Source organism: Oratosquilla oratoria, chromosome 32 (assembly GCF_046742065.1).
Source record: "Oratosquilla oratoria isolate Oo_2021 chromosome 32, ASM4674206v1, whole genome shotgun sequence".
Classification (NCBI taxonomy): Eukaryota; Metazoa; Arthropoda; class Malacostraca; order Stomatopoda; family Squillidae; genus Oratosquilla; species Oratosquilla oratoria.
In genome coordinates, this window is record NC_134808.1 from 28,579,993 (window position 1) to 28,600,324 (window position 20,332).

The window sequence follows — 20,332 nt, forward strand, 5'->3', positions numbered from 1 at the left end:
CTTGAAGGGATTTCTCAACCCGTCTTCTCTAATTTCCACATGAGGGAACAGAGAGGGGCAGGGGTCACTGTGTAAGTGAATCAGCCATCCTGTGGATGTGCTGTGCCTTGCTGCATTGTTTCTGACCTGGGCAGTGGGCAGAAGACAGGGATGACCCTTCATCCACAAGGAGTTATGATGAGAAACAAGGGTGGGGGAGATGGGAGTGGAATGGATGGGAATTAGTGCATTCCTTTCACTTGGCTACCTCCCTTATAAGGGGGAAAAAGCCTTCAGTATATAGATATAGACAGGTTTAGGCATATGGAAAGGAGTGAAGAAAGATTAAGAAAATGAATGTGGAACACAGAGACGAATGGAGTGAACTTGAAAACAAGAATAGGATGGATGGAGTGAAGGGGACCCAAGATAAAAGGGGAATTTCAGCTGAGCAGGGAAGGGAGAGGGCAAGAGACAGGTGTGAGTGGAGGGTGGTTGTGAATGAATGATAAACTGACAACACCCAAAAGAATTTCTTCTTGTCTTCTTCATTGATTCGCAAGTGGACAAAGGGGGAGGGTCACCATTTAATGAAGTGGAGGCAGTAAACCAGCTTTGACTACCAGGACCTGATGTGGAGGTGCTATGCTTTGCTGCACTGCTTCTGGTCCATGGAAGTGGGCAAAGATGGTCCTTCATTCACATGGTGGTAAGATAAAAGGGAAAACAAATGAAAGTTGGATGGGTGAAGGGTGGATGTATATCCCTTGGGTCACTAACTCCCTTGTAAAAAGGAAGAGGCCTTTTGGTATAAATATAACCTTTAGAAAAAAAATATACACACACATATACATATATATATATATATACGTATATATATATATATATATATATATATATATATATATATATATATATATATATATATATATATATATATATATATATATATATACACACACACACAAATCTTTTTATGAGTGGTGTATCATTCTATCACCCCATTCTTCTACCTTTCTATACTTCTCCTTTACAACTTTTATGACTTCATATCCTTCCTTTTTACCCACAAATTTCAAACCTTTGCCTTAAAAAAAAAAAAAAAAAAATCCAGTGCTACTGTAGGAAACTGAAGGAAAGATACACCTCATATCTTTAACTGATGACTACAATATATCAAACCTTTGTGAGGGTGAGGATAAACCCACGGATGGAGGTTAGGATGATGCAACCGACCAGGAAGAAGGATATGTGTTGTGACCAAAACTGTACGTCAATGTCGAGTCCCATCCAGTGCACGGCAATTTCCATTCCTTTAGTTACTGGATCCTTCCGCCCCACACGATCAAAAACAATATTCACAACAGACTGCAAATATAATAATCTTATTAAGACTTGGAGGCATAAGTGTGTTGAATATGACAATAAAATCAAACTTGCTTTTCTAAAGCCATATCATGGCCCTCTCAAGTAGCCAATTTGAACTTTGGTAAGTGGATGTACCAAGTCTATAAGCCCCTTATTGTAATGGTGGCTAAGTCAAAAGTTCACATGCTCATATACAGAAAAACCTCGGTTCTCAACCACAATCAGTTCTAGAAAACTGTTCCAGAATTTATTTGGTTGAGGATCGAAAATGTTTACTGATCTACTGGATACAGCTTTACCAGGGTGATATTGGTTGAGAACTGAGGTTCTACTGTACACCAAAAGATTCAATTACACCATTCCTTCCATCTCAACACATTGAGGAAGGAAAAATGGGGTGAATGTGGTCAATTTAGCCCCTCGGATCCATTAAGGCTGGTTGAGAAGAGGTTCTACTGTACACTAAAAGATTCATTTACACCATTTCTTCCATCTCAGCACACTGAGGAAGGAAAAATGGGGTGAATGTGGTGGAATAAGTTGGTCAGTCTTTTGACTGCATGAAGTAAGTGAAGAAATGCGTGTGTAAGGTAGATGAGCTCTCCCCATTCACTCCCATCATATTCTTTCCTGCTAAAACCATACAATTGTACCTCTATTTATGTGTGCCCTTATGTACGCAAAATTCTATATGCACAGTCAAATTATGGGGGAAATCTTGTTGCTATTTCTGCGGAAATTTTCTATTTACGAATGAACATTGGTGTCCATTACTGCACAGAAAATCAAATCCCACGCCACCATCTTGCCGACGTCACCATTCACGCGCTGTGTTGTGTCTCCTCCCTCCATCTTTGTTTGTTGTATGCATGACTGGTCCTTCCATATAAGGACCCACTGTATATATATATATATATATACAGACGCTCCTCAACTTACGTTTTAGTTAGGTTCTGAACGGCCGAACGTAACGTGAAAATGAACGAAAGTTGTTACTGTACTATACATCCATAAATTCTATTACCGTATCTTATAAAACACCCCTAAATCATTAATTATAAACATAACATTGTAAAATGATAACATTAATTTCAAATAAATTAAATTCAAGCAACATGAATTGAGATGGTGGAGAAGGAGGAGGGGGAGGAGGAGGCAAGGCACGTTCAGTCTGTCGTTTGTGCCATGTAAACAATGGACGCAGCGTCATGCGTATCATTTGAACTACGGAGAGAGCGCTAAACTAAAAAATTCACAAAAAAAAAAAAAAATACAATTTTTTTTCACAGTCAGTTCAAACGTAAAATAAAAAAAACGTAAAACGAATGAACGTAAGTAGAGGAGTGTCTGTATATATATACACACTAGCCAAATTACCCGCACATTGCTACGAGTTCGTGAATAATCCCTCCCCTAACCATACCACCTAACTTAACCGTTAACCCTAACCAAAATAAAAAAAAAATTAAATAAAATATAGTTATCCAAGTACCTGGAGTGATAGGGTATCAGAATATATATGGTTATGGGGGTCTATCTCCAAAACCCTAAGAGTTCATAAATCAAGAGACAAATGATAGTTATCCAAGTACCTTGGTTTACAAGGTTTCAGAATATGTATGGTTATAGGGGTTTATCTGCAAAAACCTAGGAGGAGTTTATGAATAATCTTTAACCTAACCATTGTAGTGGATTGTTAACACTACATGGTGAACGGTACTCGGCAGTAATAGAAGAATTGAAACAAACTTTAAATATTTGACTCACAATAAAATCAAATAAAAATAACCAATATTTCAACATTTGGTAGAATTATACAATCATTTTACATTTACATGCTTTCTCCTTACAAAGGCTATCATGGTTTGTGGCAACATTAATTTCACAAATATAAATAATATTTATGGACACATACAATGGTTTGTTTAATCATAGTAATTCTTATATCACAAAAATAATATGTGCATTAAGGGGACACTACAGTAGTGGTATGCTGCCACACCATACCCCCCCTAACTTTAACCTTTAACCCTAAAAGAAAAAAAAAAAAAAAAAAAAAAAAAAATATAATTATCCAAGTACCTGGAGTGATAGGGTATCAGAATATATATGGCTATGGGGGTCTATCTCCAAAACCCTAGGAGTTCATGAAGAAACAAACAGACAGAGGCTACTACTTTGTTATGGTAGATATATATATATATACATATATTGAGACATTGTGGTAGGTGAGAAAAGTGAGTGATGAACACAAATTAGAGTCCAAGTTTATTCCTCATTGGGTGGAACTAGTCAGGTATAAACTTGGACTCTAATATGTGTCTTCATACCCCACCTTTCCCATATATATATATATATATATAAAATATATATATATATATATATGTTCATCCTCTCAATGAGGAAGAAACTGTGCTGTAAAGATAAAATTTGTATTGCTACTAAATGTCAGCAAAATCATAAACACCTTTTTCGTTCCTTCCATCCAGGTTCAGTTCACAAAAAAAATAAATAAATAAAAAATGGCTTAAAACTTACTATAAATATCTTCCATGAGCAATACATGGAAAAGAAGTAGCCCATGAAGTTGAAGTAACGCCCCTGGAAGGTCTGGGCCCATTCCAAGCGCTCCCTTTGCCCCTGCAACTCTACAGTCTCAAGGAACAGCTGGCGTGACAATTCCTTCCAAAAGGAATAACAAGAAAAAGTTCTCTGTTATTTCTATGTCTCCAAGAAAATGAGAGTGGTGATGAATGAGGAAAATGGAGGAGAAATAAGGAAAGATGAGGTGAAAGTAGGTTGTTAAGATGATAAGAGCAGGCACCTGGGTTGGATGGATGTCATGCAGAATGTCTAAAAAAAGGAGGTACAATGATGGTGGACTGGTTGGTGAGGTTATTTAATGTTTGTTTAAGAGAGGGTAGAGTGCCAGAGGACTGAAGGAGTGCTGGTATAGTTCTACTTTACAAGGGAAAAGGGGACAAGTGTGAGTGTAGTAGTTTCAGAGGGATCATTTTGTGAAGTGTAGTTGGGGAGGCATATGGGAAGGTCTTGATTGAGAGGATTAGGAGAGGAACTGAGGGAGTAATTGGTGAAGAACAGTGTGGGTTTAGGACAGGTAGGGGTTGTGTATATCAGATTTTTGTGGTAAGACAAATATGTGAGAAAGCTTTAGGATAAGGTAAAGATGTTTTTTGGGCTTTTATGGATTTGGAAAAGGCTTATGACAGGGTAGACAGAAAGGCATTGTGGGAGGTATTGCAGAGCAGTCAAGAGTTTTTACGAGAGTAATACAGTTCGTGTTGGAATCAGATATGGAGAGAGTGGTTTAAGGCAAAGGTGGGACTTTGTCAGGGATGTGTTATGTCACCTTGGCTGTTCAATTTATACATGGATGGGGTGGTGCAAGAGGTAAATGCAAGGGTAGTGGGTTGGGGATTGGAGATAATTAAAGAAAATGGAGAAAAGTGGGAGATAAGCCAGCTGTTGCTTGCTGATGACACTCCTCATGGCAGGATCAGAAGAGGGATTAAGGAAGCTATTGACAGAGTTTGGGAAGATGTGTGAAAGAAGGAAGTTGAATATAAATGTGGGTAAAAGTAAGGTGATGAGATGTACAAGGGAAGAAAGTGGCAGCAGACTGGAAGTGAGTATTAAGGGAGAGAGACTGGAGGAAGTGGATATTTTTAGGTACTTGGGTGCAAATGTGGCAGGATAGGGAGGAGTGGAGGAGGTAGAATGTAGATTGAGAGAAGGGAGTAAATGCCTCTGGGGATTAAAAAGTGTAATGAGAAATAGACATGTGGGAATGGATGCTAAGAGGAAATTGCATGAAGGAGTGATTGTGCCGACAGCACTGTACAGAGCAGAAACATGGAACATAAGAAAGGAAGATAGGAGTTTGAATGTGTTTGAGATGAGGTTCCTGAGAAGTATGATAGGGGTTACTAGGCTGGATAGATTAAGAAACAAGGAGGTTAGGAGGAGATTGGGGGTGGGAAGGGAGTTGTTGTTGTTGTTGTTGTCGTTCCCTAGACTGTCTGTCCAAGTAGTCCCATCTCCCCAAGGAAAGCCACAGCCAACACTTGGTTTTTCCACAAATCCTTTATAGAGTGTATGTTGTGTTGTTTGCGTGCATGATTGAGTATAATGCAGTCTTCCATTATGTGTTGTATGGTATGGGGTGAAGTGTTACATCCTGGGCAGCTGTTCACAATGCGGTCATCCAGCCTCTTCTGGCAGCTTAGAAGTGCTGGGTGGTGGCCGCACCGCAGTCTGGCCAGGTGGACTCTGTCCTTTTGTGGGAGAGAGGATTCAGAAGGGTGGATATCAGGGGGTCTGGCATGTACCAGTGTGTTGTCTTTCAGTGTGTTAATGGAGCGGTAAGTGACATGATTATGAATATGTTGGGAGATAGGGTTGATGAAAGAGTATTGGGATGGTTTGGACACATGAAAAGAATGAATGAAGAAAGATTAGTAAAAGAGGTGTGGAAGGCAGAGGTGGAAGGAGTGAACATGAGGGGGTGACCAAGGATGAGATGGATGGATGGAGTAAAAGAGGGGAAAGTCTCTTGAGGAAGGACAGGAGAAGACAGAAGATAGGAATGAATAGAGAATGGTTGTGTATGGATGATGCTGTGATGCATGAGGGGGAGTATGTATGAAAAATAAATTGATGCAGCCCAAAAGGATTTCTCACTGTCTTCTCCATTTTTCCATGAGGGGATGGAAGGGGGGGGGGGGGAGGGGGGGGTTCGTCAATTTAATGAGGCGGCCTTGCTGTGTATGTGCTGTGTCTTGCGACACTGTTTCTGACCCTGGGCAGTGGGCAGGATGCAGGGATGACCCATCATCCAGGAGAAACCAAAAAAAGAGGGAGGGAAGGGGGTGGATGGGAGTGGAGTTTGTGGGGATGGAATGGGTGGGAGCGGTTTTACGCCTTTGTTTTTTGGCTACCTCCCTTGTAAGGAGGAAAAAGCCTTTGGTATACGTATGTATAGAAGTCTAGATGATTTTGTCTTTATGATTATGATGTGTTGTTTGTTGAATCCTGGTGTGGCAGCATCTATGTTGTAGGACCATCCCTAGCCCCAGGAGAAGGGGGCCAAACCACCACAAGGTGGCACAGATTCCTGGGAGCAGCTTCAGTTAACCAGGCAAGTGGAATGGATTGTATTAGGTGTGTGCCTCTGACTTGGCTGTTACCCTTATAAAAGGAGAAAAAAAAGCCCTTGGTATATAGATAGATAAAAAGATGCACCAAAACCACTCCAACAGAACAATAAAACACACAAACTAGAATCCTACAAATAGAAAAAAATCACACAAAATGATAGATACATAGTTCTATCTATCACCTAGATAACAACACAGTATCTCTTCTTTAGTGACTACAAGTCTGCCCAGATGGAGGTCAGTGTTGATGGGTTTTCAAGATGGGTGGCAAAATGATTCTCTCTGACATCTGTCTTGCAGGACCTCCCCTTCCATATATCCATTGTTTGACCCCAGCAACAGCGTTATAATAGAAAGGTTCCTTACCTCTAATGCTACAATTTCTTGTTTCATTGCTGCAATGCTTTCTCCCTGGGGGCTTCCTGTAGTCACACTGCGCAGAAGCCCCCATAATCGACTGTGTGGGGCGCTATTCTCATCAATCTGTGTGAGCAATTTTTACATACAAGTGAAATTGTTTCATACTGTCAAAATAAATTGCATTAATACATAATATGGTGAGCTTCAATACTGAGATTCAACACCGTTTGTGCTAATGCTGTGATAAGATGTACATACATACATATACCAAAGGCTTTTTCCCCCCTACACGGGGAGTAGCCAAAAAGAAAAAGGCATAGAAACCACTCCCACCTATTCCATTTCCTATATATTCCACTCCCCTCCACCCTCCTCCCTCCCTCTTATCTTGGCACCTCCTGGATAATGGGTCATCCCTGCATCCTGTCCACTGCCCTGGGTCAGAAGCAGTGTCACAAGACACAGCACATCCACAGCAAGGCCGCTTCATAAATTCGGCGACCCCCCTCTCCATCCCCTCATGATAAGATGTAGCTTGAAAAATATCAACACAAAACTGGAATTCTATCAAACTTAAAAGATGACACCATGGCAAAGAGGTTAGCCCCTTCAGCACAGGATCCTGCCCTTAGGAGATAAAACTGGCTTTAGCCACAACAAAATATAAGGTGCATTATTACAGTGAAAAAGGAGGCGAGTTAATCTTACCCCCTTAAACACTGGGTTCTTCCCCACATAAATGAAGGTTTAAGACATTAACAATGACAATATCTTTAAAGTGTATCATTGATGGATCAATTCATTACCCTTGGTCTCTCTTGCAGAAGACCTGCAGCCTTCAGATAACTGGCATTAGCCCCATTGAACAAGATTATTATCTATATACCAAGGGCTTTTCCCCCCTTACCAGGGAGGTAGCCATGTCAAAAGGCATATACCTACTCACACCCATTTCATTCCCATCCATTCCAATCCCAGCCACTGCCCTCTCGTCTTAGCTCCTCATGGATAACGGGTCAACCCTGCATCCCATCCACTGCCCTGGGTTAGAAGCAATACAGCAAGACACAGCACAACATTGACGGAATTAACACTAAAAAACATGAACTTGAACACTTTCTCAAACAACACAACATACACATTGCAATTCTACAAGAAACAAAATTAAGACACTCACACAAAACACCATCATTTCATAATTACACCACCATCAGACAAGACCGGACTGACGGCAATGGCGGTGGACTCATCACCCTGATCCACCATTCCATCTGTTTTGTGGACACAAGTGCCACAACCAAAATTCTCCTCCCTACCACAGATAACACAACTGAAACCCAATCCATTCGTATCCGCACAGGCAACAATTCAACACTAACAATAGTTAACATGTACATTCCCCCCCAATCATCCCCCACAGTTCCAAACACCTTCAGACCTCAACTCAGCCAACTAACCTCAATCCCCAACCTGATCATGGGTGGTGACTTCAACGCCAAGTCGTCTGCCTGGTTTGTCGACAACCCTGACACAGACAGAGGGCTTGATATACAAACTCAATTCGACTCATTGACTATCATGAACAACACGCATAATCATACACATATCCCATACCAAGCCCTCTACACTCCCTCCTCTCCTGATATCACCTTTTGCTCCCCCTGCCTAACCCCAACAACATCATGGAGAGTGGTCGGAGCCCTTGGTTCTGACCACCTTCCAATCATCATCACCACCAAAACAAGATGCACCCCAGCTGGCCACAGACACACTTACACCAATTACAAGAGAGCTAACTGGGAAGCCTTTAATGAAGAGACAGAACAACATTTTGAAACACTTAACAGTACACCAATCACAAACATAAACAATGCTGTGCACGCTTTTAATACAATCATACAAAACGCAGACAAGAGATACATCCCTAGAGGCAACAGAAAATCACACAACCCCAACTTCACACCAGAAATCCAAGGCCTCATCAGACAACGTGACACACTTAAACACGATACCCCCACACCTATCCCTCAAAACATAGCAGACCAAATACAAACACTAAACACTGTGATTGCCAATAAAATACATGAACAAAAAACACAAAATTGGCAAAACTTTATCAATACACTTGATCACAAAACAAACACCAGCAAATTGTACAAAACACTCAACAGCATCACACTATCCAACACTAACACTACACGCTCTCACGCAGCAATAATCACAACAACAGATATTCTACCCTCAAACAGACAACAAGCAAACGCACTCATACGTCATTTCCGCACAGACGAGCCATCTTACATCTCACCCTGACGACCGACGCACCATTCGACGTAAGAAAGACTTTCCCACAGACTCAGACTATACACCCTTCATAGACAGTCAGACAAAACTCATAATGCATAGTCTCAAGCACTCATCTGCCTGTGGCCCTGATAACATAAGCAACATCCACCTAAAACACATTGGACCACAAGGTATACACGCACTCACAAACATTGCAAACTACAGCTATTCACACAACACTATACCCGACATCTGGAAGCATGGTAAAATAATCACCATCCCAAAACCGAACAAAGACCCAACAATCCCAACATCGCACCGCCCAATCACACTTCTCTGCACCCCCTCTAAAGTCATTGAACGCCTAATACTTAAACTTGTCACACCATATATTCCCCTTGCTGACTCACAACACGGTTTTAGGCCACTACACTCCACAAACACTCTTCTGACAAACCTCACACAAAGAATTTTAGATGGCATCAATTCGGATAGGCCCCACCACAGAACACTTCTTATAACATTGGACATTAGTAAAGCTTTTGATGCTATCCCCCGCCACAACCTAACAAATAAAATATATAACACAGACATGCACAATAACACCAAAAGGTGGCTGGCCAATTATCTGGCAGGCAGGAATGCTCATGTGTCATATAATGGCCAATCATCACACATCAGAAACATTAAGAACGGAGTACCACAGGGCTCAGTTCTATCCCCCACATTATTTAATCTATACATGCATGACTTACCCACGCCAGACACCTCAGAAATACAAATCTCTTCCTACGCAGACGACATAACAATCACATGCACACATCGTAACACAGACAAAGCTGCAGAAATAATCCAGCCTTACCTTGACACACTCAACACATGGTTCATCACAAACAGACTCAAAATAGCTCCAACCAAATCTACAGCAACACTTCTCACCAACTGGACAAAAGAACACAAATACATACCTCATCTCTACATCAACAACACTCTAATACCACACACAAACACACCGAAAATTCTTGGTGTAACATACGATACATCCATGTCTTTCAAACAACACCTCACAAACATAAAAAACAAATGCACACCTAGACTTAACGCACTCAAGTCAATTACTGGAACAACATTTGGACAAAACAAAGAAACTAATATAACAATATACAAACAATGCATACGCTCAGTGATGAATTATGCGAGTCCTGCATGGGCTCCTAATCTCAGTGAGACACACCACAACACCCTTCAAATCATACAAAACAAAGCCCTAAAAACAATTACAGGCTGCACAAATACATCACCTACAGACCATTTACACCATGAAACAAAAGTCCTCAAAGTCAAGGACCACCTCGACATGAGAGGCACACAAACACTTGCTGCAGCCACCACAAACACATCACACCCACTACACTACATAGCAGAACACCCACACACACCAAGAAACATTAAAACTACACCCATAGACCTTTATTACACACAGATACTCTCTTCTCTTCCTCCACAACCACCAAATACCAGCCTCCGGAAACATATTCATAATCATATCACTCACCGCTCCATTAACACACTGAAAGACAACACACTGCTACATGCCAGACCCCCTGATATCCACCCTTCTGAATCCTCTCTCCCACGTAAGGACAGAGTCCACTTGGCCAGACTGCGATGCGGTCACCACCCAGCACTTCTAAGCTACCAGAAGAGGCTGGACGACCGTGTTGTGAACAGCTGCCCAGAATGTAACACTTCACCCCATACCATACAACACATAATGGAAGACTGCATTATACACAATCATGCACGCAAACAACACAACATACACTCTATAAAGGATTTGTGGGAAAACCCAGTTTCGGCTGTGGCCTTCCTTGGGGAGACGGGACTGCTCGGACAGACAGTCTAGGGAACGACAACAACAACAACAACAACCACTGCAAGGTCACTTCACTTAACCAGCAACCCCCTCTTCATCCCCTCATACAGAGAAAGAGAAGACAGGGAGAAATCCCATCAAGTTGCATCAAAATATCATTCACACATAACCACTCCCTAATCTCCCCTTCACCCACCCCTCCCATCCTTGCATCCTTTCACCCCATCCATCCATCTCATCCTTGGTCTTCCCCTCAAGTTCACTCCCTCCACCTCTGCCTTCCACACCTCATTTACTAATCTTTTTCCACTCATTCTTTCCATGTGTCACCATCCCAAAACTCTTTCATCAGCCTTCCCATCTCCTTTACCACCCCGGCTCTCCTCCTTACCTCATTTCTCACTCTACCCAACTTTATAACCCCCTACCTTCTCAGACATTTCATCTCAAACATATTCATTCTTTTCTTCTCTGCCTCTCTTAAACTCCAAGTCTCTGCCCCATACAGTAATGTTGGCACAATCATCTTTCATATAATTTCCTCTTTGCATCCATTCCCAAATGCCTATTTCTCATTACACCTTTTCATACCCTATGGCATTTACTTGCTTCCCTCAATCTACAATCTACCTCCACCTCCACTCCTCCCTGTTTCCACCACATTTCCCCCCAAATACCTAAAGCTATCCACTTCCTCCAGCCTCTCCCCTTTCAGACTTCCAACTTGCTGCCAACCTCTCCCCTCATACATCTCACCACCTTACTTTTCCCCACATTTACCTCCAAATTTCTCCTTCCACAGACTTTCCCAAACTTCGTCATTAAATCCATTAATCACTCCTCTGACCCTGCAACATGCAGAGCATCATCAGCAAACAACAACTGGCTCACCTCCCATTTTTCTCCATTATTATATTATTACATAAGCATATACATATACAGGTAAACGTCGACTTACGATGGCATTAGGTTTCGATAGAGCCATCGTAAGACGATCTCATCGTAAGTCGATCCCCACTCTGTTCCGTGGTCACTCCAGAGATACTGAATATAGCCTATTAAACATGTACAGTAGTTTATTTAATTATTTTTATCCTTTTTACCATATTCAAACACTATAATATGTATTTTCAGTACGGTACTTAAATCTCGCGGGCAGCAGCCAATGCCAGCCGTACGACGTGACGTAATAATACTCGCATCATAAAATATAGTCACCGCTTATATCGATCGTTCTCTCTTTCACCCGCGAATTTTGAAAACCACAGAGAATGGGATTTAGGGCACATTTGAGAGAATGTAAAAACACAGGGGCGACTACAATAAATATAATCAAGACGCCGATATGGCAGCGTCGCGAATCCACTTGCTCCTCATGACGCCTACGTGTGCGGCACCGTATGGAAGGGGTTAAATTATCATATCGTCGTCGTCGTCGTCGTCATCGTAAAGTCGAACAATCGTAAGTCGCGGCCATCGTAAGTCGACGTTTACCTGTATATATATATATATATATATATATATATAATATATATATATATATACATATATATATATACATACATACATATACCAAGGCTTTTTCCCCCTTACAAGGGAGGTAGCCAAAAAGGCAAAGGCATAAAATTATTCCCACCCATTCCATCCCTGAATACACACCACACCCCTCCACCCTCCCTCTCATCTTAGCACCTCCTGGATGACAGGTCATCCCTGCACCTTGTCCACTGCCCTGGGTCAGAAGCAGTGTCGCAAGACACAGCACATCCACAGCAAGGCCGCTTCATTAAATCGGCAACCCCCCCTCTCCGTCCCCCCATGCATAAAAGGAGAAGACGGGGAGAAATCCCTTCGGGCTGCGTCAAAATTTTGCTCACACATACTACCTCACCCCCCCATCCCCCCGCCCATTCCACCTCATGCATCACAACATCATCCATATACAACCATTCTCCATTCACCCCTGTCTTCTGTCCTCTCCCGTCCTTCCTCAACAGACATTCCCCTCTTCCCCAAAGCCCCCTTCACCCCATCCATCCATCTCATCCTAGGACGTCCCCTAATGTTCATTCCCTCCACATCTGCCTTCCATACCTCTTTTACTAGTCTTTATTCACTCATTCTTTCCATGTGTCCAAACCATCCTAATACTCTTTCATCAACCCTATCCCCCAACTCCCTTTCCACCCCTGTTCTCCTCCTCACCTCCTCATTTCTCACTCTATCATACTTCTCAGACACCTCATCTCAAACACATTCAAACTCCTTCTCTCTTCCTCTCTTATGTTCCATGTTTCTGCCCCATACAGTGCTGTTGGCACAATCACTCCTTCATATAGTCTCCTCTTAGCATCCATTCCCAAATGTCTATTCCTCATTACACTTTTTAATCCACCAAGGCATTTACTCACTTCTCTCAATCTACATTCTACCTCCACCTTCACTCCACCTTTTCCTGCCACATTTGCACCCAAGTATCTAAAACTATCCACTTCCTCCAGTCACTCACTTCCAGACTACTGCCACTTTCACCCCTTGTACATCTCATCACCTTACTTTTACCCACATGAGGTACAAAAATTACTGGATGTGAGGAAAGACACAGGTCCTGATGGGATAGTTGGATAGCAATAAAAGAATGTCAGAAAGAACTAGTGGACAAGATACACAAACTTTTTGTGTATGCACTGAGATAAGGGAAAGGGCCAAATGACTGGACTGTTGGGGCAGGTAACAGTACTGCTGAAAATCAGAGAGGAGTAAGGGACTTGAACCCACAACCAAGCAAATACTAGACCAGCACACTTCTGAGTGACTTTGACTAGTGTGGTAGCTAAAATGTGTGAAAGAATTGTGAAAGGGTTAAAGCATTTAGATGAGGGACCCTAAATACATGGATATATAGTATGCAAACATCTTTTGAAAAGTGGCAGGACTCAACTCAATTCTCATTTACCTTTTTGCTTTGCATTTCCCTTTCTGCCAAAGCAACTCTCTTCTTTTTGTTAACTAGGACATCCATAGTCTGCATGAGTCTCCGTTCCTTGCCTATGATGTCTGATTTAGTCACAGGCCGCATGAAGATGTTCATGGAGGTATAAGGATAGTTCACAGCTCCAAAGCCAGACAGCGCAGCCATCACTGTCACTCCAATCACCCCAATCCTACTTATACTCTACAAATGTAACATGAAAAAACAAACATGAAAACTCCATCTCAACAAAATCATTCTATAATTTCTGATGTATATATGCACAATTTTCTACAAAATAATCTACATAAATAAAATTTTACTCATCCACATTTATAAAAAAAAAAAGGAAACTAACAATAATGTTTATTTCATGTTTAAAATCAATATACAATATATACCACAAGGCCTTTTCCCTTTTATATGGGGGTGGCTGAGTCAAACTATACATATATGCTTTTACATCAGTACAATAATGTCCTTCACTGTCATACTAGATGCTGTTCAATTGTCACTGTATTATTATCATTTCATATGTCAACAGCCTAAGTTGTCAAAACTGGCAATTGGTGACATCTATTGTTGTCATTGTTGACGAGTTAAATACCATATGAGGACTGAGCCTTTATTTGTACGACGTTTCGCTTATTACAGCTTTTTCAAGTACCTGGTACTTGAAAAAGCTGTAATAAGCGAAACGTCATACAAATAAAGGCTCCGTCCTCATATGGTGTTTAACTCGTCAATCTTGTCGGCAACTGCCACTTTCATGTAGTCATTGTATCATACATCTTTATAAAAACCATTCTTATTGTGAATGTTACTCCAACCAGTTTCATTACTCCCTTAGATTTCTCTTGCAGGAAACCCTATTTGTGGCTTTCAGTATCAATACCCTCTATAGAAGTACTGACTGCTTTGTTATATTCTGTTTGTCTATGATGTGGGTGTGTGGTCCGACTCTGCTACACACCTTATAAGGGGGAAAGGGCATTTGGTATCAATCAATTAATCAATCTGCTGGCCCAGGTCTCCCTTGAAGGAGAACCATGTCTCCCAGGTAACCAGAAACAGTGACTGGATTGTCCCACATGTCATTCAAGAAAGAGATATTGTATTCTCTGGATAAGCAAGAACACCATCTCAATCTTTTTCTTTCATCAGCATAGCTTCATGTACCTTCCAAGTCAAAAATCACATACCCACTCCAATCTACTGCCCTTTCCTGCCTCTCATTTTAGTTCCTCATGGATAATGGGTCATCCCTGCATCCCACCCACTGCCCTGGCTCAGAAGCAATGCAGCAAGAAACAGTACATCCACAGCAAGGCTGCTTCACTTAACCAGTGACCACCCTCTCTGTCCCCTCATGCACAAACTAGAGATGGGGAGAAATCCCATTAGGCCACATCAAGATATCATTCACACATAACTTCTTACTCCCCCATCCCTTGCTCCCTCCCATCCTTTCATCACAGTATCTTCTATACACAGCCATTCTCCATTCATTCCTATCTCCTGCCTTCTTTCTTCCTTGCTCAACAGACATTCCCCTCTTGCTCAACACCCCTTTCACCCCATCCATCCATCTCATCCTTGGTTGTCCCCTCAAGTTCACTCCCCTCCACCTCTGCCTTTCACACCTCTTTTACTAATCTTTTTTCACTCATTCTTTCCATGTGTCCAAACCATCCCAATACTTTTTTATCAGCCACATCTGTCATCTCCTTTTCCACCCCCACTCTCCTCCTCACCTCCTCATTTCCCTATCCAACCTTGTAACCTCTACATATAGACAAGAAACATTATTGGTACAAGCACTGAACCTTGCAGAACTCCAATTGTTACTGCTCTCCATCTTGATATCTTATCCTTTACAAATGTCCTCATGCATCTTCCCTCCAAAAAAATGTTCATCCATTCGAGTAGTTTGCCTCATAGTCCTCCAATATGCTCCAATCTCCACATAAGTCAATTCAACATACATGAACTTCCAGATGTGTGTGTGTATATACCTACATACATACATATACCAAGGCCTTTTCCCCCTTTCAAGGGAGGTAGCCAAAAAGAAAAAGGCATAAAATCATTCCCACCTATTCCATCCCTAAATACACTCCACTCCCCTCCACCCTCCCTCTTATCTTAGCACCTCCTGGATGACAGGTCATCCCTGCACCTTGTCCACTGCCCTGGGTCAGAGGCAGTGTCGCAAGTCACTGCCTCTGACCCAGGGCAGTGGACAAGGTGCCTAATTATAGTATATAGGAAAGGAGCAACGCTCGTTCAGTCCCATATCCTACTTTCCAGTTCTATCGTATCTAGCCTCAAATTCATGTGTGTGCATGGGTGTGTGTACTTGTTTACTTTTCTTTCTTTTCCTTTCTTTAGGTTTTTATTTGTTGCCCTCTAGGTGTTCAGTTTAGTTCACAACCTGTCCATTAGTAAAATATCCTTTTACCTGTTCAATAGATAGGATGCCATGCTGAGGGCTAAGTATAGGGAAGGGTCCACCAATCTTCCAGAAGCAGGTCATGTAGAGACACCATGTAATAACAGTCAACAGGTTTACCCATTCTCTCCGCACTGTGAACACAATGCTCAAGTAAGAATAAACCTTTTGTGATTAACCATCAACCCTTCAACAGAGGTCTACTTTACAGATTAGTGTTGGACTGTAGCCTGATTAACACTTAGATGCAGGACAGACTGCATTGAATAGAATCTTAATTACTTAAGACCAATTTTGATCTAGGATTCATGTCTCATCTGAATAATATTAGTTGGCATTAGTCAAAACCATATCTAGAAAGTAAGACATACAGGGTTAACTATAAATGTATCAATAGCAATCAAGAAATCAGGGCCAACATGTAGTTGTATTTCACTCATATTTTCAAAGGAGCAAATGTCTGAGCTTAACCATTCAACAGACAATTTAAGTTTGTGGGTGGCAGCCTAATAATGAAAGAGGTTCAAACAAACTTAATGAAATATAAAAAGCAAAAAACATGGGATATACCTCCTACATCAAAATACTGCTGCCAACATGAGGCATGTACAAACACGTACCTAAACGGGAACTGGACAGGCAGAAGTAGCACAAGTAGAATGGAATAACTAGGATGAGGAGTATGAGCATCAGATACAGGACCACATGCCAATATAAGTAGCGAGATCTGTCAGTAAACCAGAAAGGGCAGACATCTAGACCTATAATCAATGTTCACTTGCACTAAATGTGAAGATATATCAAATTGGTGCACTTACATCTATGAGGTACTTCACATGACCTTTTACAAAATGGTTACAAATTCTAAATTGATGACAAAAAAAATATTTTAGGTTTCATATTTTCAAGACCAAAATTAATATATAAATGAAAAATATATATATATATATACAATAGCTCACCCAGCATCAAGAACGCCTGCTATCTCAAAGATGATGAGCTGGAACATTTCACATGACAGCATGAAGACTGTTGGAAAAAACAGCTGTACAAGAGTGTTGTGGGCTTCATAATCTCTAAATATCTTCTTTACAAACCATACCCATCCTCCAGCAAAAAACACAAACTGAAAAAATGTAAATATTAATACATGTTTCTATGGTTAAATTGTTTCAAAAGGAACATACAACAGGTGCCTGTAGGTGATGGACTTCCAAGATAGACATAGAAGAGAATCATATCATTGTTGCCGGTTTTCAAAACCCACAAATACCCTCCTTTTCATCTGGTGGTTGGCAATGAACCCCTGGACCAGGCTTAAGATCTATCAATTCTCCCTAAAATTTTACTTATTTCTCCTCCACCTCTTCACGAAAACAAAGCTGACGACTACATCCATCCTCTTACTACTCCTAATAGTTGATAACACAAGAACAGAGCCACATTTGAACAATGACAACCATCTACTATCTCCTCACAAAGAATTATGAGGTGGCAGCCTACAATGAGGGATGGGGTAGAAGCCTCAGCACCATGGCTGGTAACCGTAGGGCTCCAAGTTTCATGAAATGAAACTTGGAGCTTTTCTCTATTTTCTATCCACATGCCTCCTAGTATCTATTCCTGTCAGCTTGTGACCCTCTTCACAAATTTTTTCTCACATTTCCTTATCCATAATCATTTCATTTCCTTCAATTTTCATTTGGTTTTCAAGTATTTCCAGTAGTTCACCGACTCCATCTAATCAGCTTTTCTGCGACATACCCACTAGTCTTCTGGTAATGAGTTTTTGTATCAAAACCTTTTCTTTTACTGCAATTTTTCTGGAACCTCTCTTTGAATATGCCCATATACTGAAATTCTTTTTCATGTTCTGGCAAGTTGTATACCTTACACAATTCAACTGAAGCTGTGTCTGGAAGTATTAATCATTAATTTGTGGAAGTACAAACTTTCAGGTAAGAATATGGAGATAAGATTAAGAGAAAGGGGAAACTTTAGTCTGCAAACTGATAAAGAAGTGAGCCCAACAATGTATGAATAGCAGATTTAAAAACACAGAGGTAAGAGCACCTACATCATCATGTAACGAGTTCCACAGACTGACACACCTAACTGAGAAGAATCTCATCTTAACCTTAAGAGAAAAGTGGGAGGTAAGAATCTTAAATATCTAGCCAGGGTGAAGATATTACTTGGATGAATGTTACACTGATTGTGAAAGTTTTTACAGTATTTCATTAAGTCAGTGTAACAGCCATCCTTGTACTGTATAAAGGTTCAGTATCCTGAGTCATCCACCATAAGAAAATTAAGAGAATACATCTATGTGACAGGTCCAAGTTTACTCTACAGATTCTAGTACTCTGAGGTCTAGTCTGAGGCCAGTATTCCAAACACAAATAATATACTCCATTAAAGGTCTAATGTAGGTGAAGGCTGCTGTTCTACTATGAGAGAGAGAGAGAGAGAGAGAGAGAGAGAGAGAGAGAGAGAGAGAGAGAGAGAGAGAGAGAGAGAGAGAGAGAGAGAGAGATAGATCAAATCTTGGTTGGAAACAAAGTGAGCATGAACCTTTGAGACGTCAATTAATATTAACTTGTGTTGATTTTATATGAAGAAAAAAATTTAGTAAATGTTCAAGACAACAGAGATTAACTAAAATTCTTGAATAAAGGCAGATATTTAACAAAATTTACAGTCCAATAGGGTAATACCTCCTAACTAATCCTAACCATTCCCTTGTAAACAGATTTTTAAATAGCAAAATGAAAAATATGTTTGCATGATACTGGGATAGAACTTGCTATTTTCCAAATTAAATCTATTTTTCCAAATTTCTTTGGACATACCAAGGCCAAGGGGGGTCTTTTCTATAACGTTTCTGTCCGAATTTTTTTCTCATATTATTGATATTGGCACTTGATGGATTGAAAAGGAAGTTGTGTTTCTAAATAGGACCTCCAGAATTCCTGTGCCCATCAGAACAAATACCTAAATTTCGTAGGAAAAAAATCTCGAAAGGAAAGAAACAAAAATTTAAAATCCCTGCACACATCACGATGGGAAAATACTAATCAACCCTTTGCCACAGGTGTTCGTGTTATTTTTACTTATTACAATGTTATTTCTCTTTTGGGTTATTGTCTGGTATGCCTGCTGAACTAGATTTGTTGGTTTTGAAATACTTATTTTGGGATTGCATATGTATGTGCCTTAAGCCGCTTAGACTTCATATGTTCTAGGGGATTGGCGAGTACGCTGTTGATGTTAGGCAGTATGCTGATTCTATATAACAGCATTGCAATGTCTATATTTGGTTTTACTTACCATAGATCCAATCATAATGATACTATCAACGAACAACCCCATCATGAAGAAAGCCCTTAGAACTACACATTCTCGTCATCGAATACAGATTCCGTAGTGTCAACAAACTGTCGATCAAGTGTTCATATGGTCTAAATCTTATCTAAAGAATAAAATTAAAAACTGGGTACGATGAAATCGATTTTGAAACTAATTGAATAGTGCATTATAATATATATTTTACAATGCTAATTCATGGGGGCAGTAGTTAACTAACGAAATTATTCTAAAATAGTCAGTTTAGTTTACAATCTACGATTAATGCCTTCATATTCCCAGATTTATATTGTTGTACGTGGCATAGTAAAATTGTCTTTTTTCACCACGATTATGGCACCTTTGTTATCATCATACATACGCATATATATAAAAAACGTAAAATATATAAAAAAAAAGTATAGCTTTCCACACGAGAGTGTAGACTTATGGAATAAGTTTAATAAAATACGACCCAAAGAAAACAATACAACGGAGGGAAACACTCCGTGATTATT

The 20,332-nt window shown here is 40.6% G+C and overlaps 1 protein-coding gene across 1 annotated transcript; it reads right to left on the reverse strand.

Moving 5' to 3' along the window:
- Positions 1-1,161: 1,161 nt before the first annotated feature.
- On the reverse strand, positions 1,162-20,064 carry GPHR (Golgi pH regulator; the record flags this gene model as incomplete). Its single annotated transcript, XM_076213911.1, is given in 8 exon segments — positions 1,162-1,347; positions 3,886-4,029; positions 6,891-7,007; positions 14,003-14,221; positions 16,479-16,603; positions 17,090-17,196; positions 17,432-17,595; positions 19,800-20,064. Coding segments are annotated over 8 exon segments (1,107 nt in total), but the record flags the coding sequence as incomplete, so codon positions are not given.
- Between the last annotated feature and the right edge of the window lie 268 nt (positions 20,065-20,332).